The 4,635-nt window shown below is 48.8% G+C and overlaps 2 protein-coding genes across 2 annotated transcripts; one reads left to right on the forward strand and one right to left on the reverse strand.

Moving 5' to 3' along the window:
- Positions 1-59: 59 nt before the first annotated feature.
- On the reverse strand, positions 60-1,246 carry K452DRAFT_323201 (uncharacterized protein; the record flags this gene model as incomplete). The annotated part of the gene is made up of 2 exons (XM_033544619.1): positions 138-1,246; positions 60-68 (listed from the first exon to the last, which is right to left on the reverse strand). The coding sequence occupies exons 1-2, from the start codon at positions 1,137-1,139 to the stop codon at positions 60-62; spliced, it is 1,011 nt and encodes a 336-aa protein (XP_033390871.1). The 5' UTR covers positions 1,140-1,246.
- Positions 1,247-2,290: 1,044 nt separating this feature from the next.
- K452DRAFT_60907 (uncharacterized protein) lies at positions 2,291-4,206 on the forward strand. The gene is made up of 7 exons (XM_033546902.1): positions 2,291-2,590; positions 2,638-2,704; positions 2,752-2,915; positions 2,968-3,281; positions 3,336-3,614; positions 3,669-3,758; positions 3,818-4,206. Exons 1-7 carry the CDS (start codon positions 2,548-2,550, stop codon positions 4,088-4,090), a joined length of 1,230 nt encoding a protein of 409 aa, XP_033390872.1. The 5' UTR covers positions 2,291-2,547; the 3' UTR covers positions 4,091-4,206.
- Positions 4,207-4,635: the final 429 nt, after the last annotated feature.

A 4,635-nucleotide genomic window follows, 5' to 3' on the forward strand; every position in this document is an offset into this window, starting at 1 on the left:
CTTTAGCTCATCGATGCTGCTTTTGTTCTCTTTCGCGATTGACTGTATACTGTCCACATTCACTGCAACTTTAGAAAAGTAAGTAACTGGTTCTTCGATGAGTGAAAGCTGGACTAACTATTTTTAATCACATCTACAGCCTTTGGCATTGCCTCCAGTTGTCCGGCTGGGACATATCTAAGCAGTTCTTTTGCGAATGCAGCTGCTGTTGCAGCGGCGTATGGCTGCCATCGATCGTTTTTGTGCGAGTCCGCATAGTCGCTTATTCCCCTGATAACAAGGCAGGGGAAGTTGTTCATTAGACCAGCGGCTTCCATCTCATAGCAGATACACCCATCTGGGATATGCCGAATGAGCTCTATTCTAGCAGCGGCATCCTTCACGAGTGTGTTTCCGGAAGCTATTGTGCCGTAGTGGATCTTCGGGTTCTCGGGGACGCGTCGCGGGTCACGTTGTTGGACTTTCTCGGGATCACAATCATCGCAGTCCTTTCCATGGGCATGTTCGTACGATGCATTAAACAGCCTGTCGTTTTCGGAACCCTGGTAGTTATATCCGGGCTCGCCAGGCTCAGATATGAACATTTCAGGGTTTCGCGTCTCCATCTCCTTTAGAATCGCTGGCACTCCGAACTTCTTGCGCTTATGCTTTGCCTGCATATTCGCGAGTGCTGCAAGCAGAATCTGAGGCGGCTTATTAAGAAAGTCTTTGCGTTCGACCTGCTCGCCCTTCTTCACTTTTTGAAGGTCATATTGAATGACACCACCACTGCTTCCAGTCGGCTGACTGACAGCAATGTCGCCGAGGCGGATATCAATGTCTGGTCCCGGAATACCACCGCCGATCCCGACAAGTAGACCGAATCTAACTTGTGGAAAGGAGGAAAGTAGGGTCCCTGCTGTTACTGCAGCTGAGGTTGTGCCATAAACACCCGCCTCGAGCGATGCAATCACGACATTATGTTCTCCAATGCGGCCCCAGGTGTAAGAGTTTTTGTCGGTTAATGGCTGTACAAAGTCGAGGGGTTTTTCGTGTTCCTCGTCGAGTGTTTCTTCCGCTGGTGCTCGTTCTATCCCAAGGGCGGCGATCCATCCCACTGTGTACTCGTCGCGGCTCTCCAACGCCTTTGACGAAGCCATTGCGTGAAATCTTCAAAACCTATACGTGATGATTAATATACATTCTGGCTTCTGCTATTCAGAGGCAAGATTAGATAGAGTTTAGCCTACAGTTCTTAGGTCCGCCGCGTGTAGAGTGAAGTTTTGCTCAGAAAGAATGACTGACTCGTAATCGAGAAGCTTGTTAAGGGCCGGTGGCTTCCAGTGATGCTATAGTCAATAGAGACAAACGTGTGGCGGTAACAGCTTCTCTTTTATGCTGCCCAACCCACGCCTCATGACAGGATGCTAAGACATGACTCACGTCCAATGTTATGGTTGGTTCGATCATAGCGCTTTGCCGTTGCGTGGCGGAGTAGCTCGTCATCCCTGGTGACAGATATCTCCACCACGACCCTAGCGCGTTTTGCGAAAAGAAAACGTAGCGCTGAAAAGACGCAAGGTAATCGGCACGTCCGAAGTCAAGCCTCCGTCACTCTACTAACAAAGCGTCTACAGAGGCGGCGTCAGCTCCGTTTAGCCAAGAGCATCTCGCGCGCGCTTATCGGGCAAGGCAGATTCGACGCCTGTTTCAACCCCGTAGATTCCGCTCCTCTTTCCGCTCGCCTACTCGAGACAACGGCCGCCACGTACTTTGGCAGCGACGTCGGAGGCACGCATAGCCCTAGGCATCAGGCAGCAGCGCAGCTCACGCGATGAAGGTCGCGCTGGTTCGCTCGCTTCCGGAAGGCCTCTCGGCGACGCCGGTTGGCCCGAGGCCGTCTCTAGGTACTGTACTCGACGAGTTGCACCTTCGCTTGTTCCCGTCTCTGTCTTCCCTTTCGTGCCTTCCTTGCTCAATGCTAGCCGCGGCCAGATACCTTGCTCCTGGGCTATCGCCCGTTCCTCCAGCTGGCCTCTGCAGCTTTTGCTAATCTATTACTCGTTTTTCTCCTTCACGGCGTCTAATTCGTGTCAAAGTCAACCCCGTTTCAGGGTTGGCCTCCGCTTGTAGCGGAAGACTTTCCGTCGCTTCCGTTAGTCTTGCGCCTACAGCCACTCACAATGCGTCGTCACGAGATCGACTTTTCGCACGGTCGCACCACGACGAAACAACCACCCATTAAACCACGCACGCACGCGACAGCAATTCAGCCAAATCAACCTGCAGAAGAGCCCTGGTCCAATAGCCGCCTGCCTGATATATAGCTTGATAACCTTGTAGATCTTAGGTAGCGAGGCTCACGTATCTACCCGCTCGGCATAGCTAGCTCGTCCAAGAATCTGAAACGCTGCAGCCTCGGGTGTAGCGTGCTGATATTATCTTGGCGCTATAGCGCTTTCTATAGTATTTGAGTTTGATTCCTCGCCTATTGAGTAGATCTTGTCATCAGCGATAAAAATTTTCACCACGACGACCGCACCCGCTCAAGGCTGAGTAGGATCGAAAATGGAGAACTTGCCTACTCAAAACAATAAAGAGCTCGATTCAGGTAAATAGAAAGGCCTTTAAAAGTACTACCTACTAACACTGACGTAGAGACGGAGACTCGACATCTTGCTTCCAATAACAAGCTCGAAGAACATGCTAAATCACCACGTTTAGTGTAAGTAGATTATTCAATTATATAAGACTAAGCCTAATATCAAGCAGCTTTAGTAGCGCCGAAGAGCTGGTAGAACATGATCCTCGCCTAAGCGGATGCAATATTGACCGGAATTTCTTCCGTCTTGCATCCCACCATGTAAAAAAAGACTCTAACGGTCTGTTCGGCTGCCGCACAACTCTAGAAAACGGAAAAAAGATCTTGAAACACGGTACTTCTCCCTACCTAAGATGCTCCCTTAAATACCTCTAATCGGCTTATAGATTCTTGGTGTTGCTTCAAGATCAAACAGGTTCGAAAGAGTTACCATGTCGAACATTCAGCATGGGATATTCTCTACGATTGGCAGCAGCCGAGCATCTACATTTCCTGGAATTCAGAGGATTATATCACCCTAGTTCTGTGCATTGACATACCAAATGAGCTGCGTGCAACCATGCAGGATACTTGGGATCAAAACCTTGTCGAACGAAATGACCCCTATAAATGGTATTGTCTTGTAATTGACAACCTCATGGACCTATATGATACGTCTGTGTGGAAGTTGAGAAACTTAGTCCGAGAGGATGTTGAAAAGGTACAATAAGTCGCTCTTTAAAACAAGCTAATAGCACTAACTTTGCAATTAAAGAGACGATCCCCAGAATCGATTGATTTTCAACGGATCCACGAGATTGCAAGGCACATTATTCATTCGAATGAAACCCTTGAAGTCGCTTTGGATACTCTTGACGGCATTCAGCAAGCATACGAGCTATTCAGCAAAGATTCTACCGGCTCAGTGGAACAAGAAATGGAATTTTCGTTCCGCTACACGCAGCTGGAACTTTCAAGACTTCGAAGAACCATTAAAGCTAGCTTCCTGCGCTCTCGATCATTGGGTGATCGTATCCACAACGAAATAAACCTCGTTAGTTCTAGGATGGCTGTCATCTTCAACATGAGATCTAACGAGAATCGGCAGGCATATAACCTCGTCAACCAAAGAGACAGCTTCTTGATGAAGACAATCGCAGTGATGACATTAATATACCTTCCTGGATCATATCTTGCGGTGAGGGAACGAGCTCTATCAGAAATAACCTTCTATAAATTACTAAACTGGTCTGACAGTCTATTTTCGGCATGAATTTCTTCGACTTCTCGTCCTCGACCGGGCTCATTCTTTCGGACAAGTTCTGGATTTACTGGGTGCTCACAGCGATCATGACACTGCTCACCATTGGCATATGGATGCTGTGGCAAAGCCAACGTGAGCATACGCAAAAGGCTTCCACGCATGTGGGAATACCAAATAGCCAACCATCCCTTGCCTCGAGAAGGTTTACGTGGATTGGTACGGAATGGCGCTCTGCATTCAGAGTGAAAACAGAGAATGTTGTGTAGTCGGGAAGAGGGCATTAAAGCGAAAAAGAGGTAATGTTCAACAGGGTAGAGGACGGAATGGTTATTTAGAGAGATTCTCGCATGAGTTAGGGAGTGTTTTGGAGACATGTGAAAAGCAGCTATTCGGTCAGGTCGAGGCTTAGGAGGTATAGGTACTGCTAATGCATGGGGGTCGATTAGAGCGCGCCTAACATAACGCCGCCATTGTCCCGCACCTGCTTTACCGGTGCTGCTAAGAAATGAAGCGTAGGCCAGCATGCTCGTATGCTGAAGGTTTTTTTTTTTTTTTTTTTTTTTTTTTTTTTTTTTTGCATTTGCCTAAAGTAATGGTAAGCAACGAGGTCTGTATACTAGTCGGTGCTGCCTTCGGTCGTGTGAGGTGACGGGCGGGGTTGCGGTCCTGAGATAGCCGCTTCTGTTCACGCTGGGTCCGTGCTGGATTTAGGAATTTCCAGGGTGCGATATCGTCCAGTCCGGCCCGGACGGTGGGCGGGACGGATAGCCCGCCGTCCCCACGGCCCACTCGTTCATTCGGACGGTGAAGT

This window comes from Aplosporella prunicola (genome assembly GCF_010093885.1).
Source record: "Aplosporella prunicola CBS 121167 unplaced genomic scaffold K452scaffold_183, whole genome shotgun sequence".
In the NCBI taxonomy this organism is placed as follows: domain Eukaryota; kingdom Fungi; phylum Ascomycota; class Dothideomycetes; order Botryosphaeriales; family Aplosporellaceae; genus Aplosporella; species Aplosporella prunicola.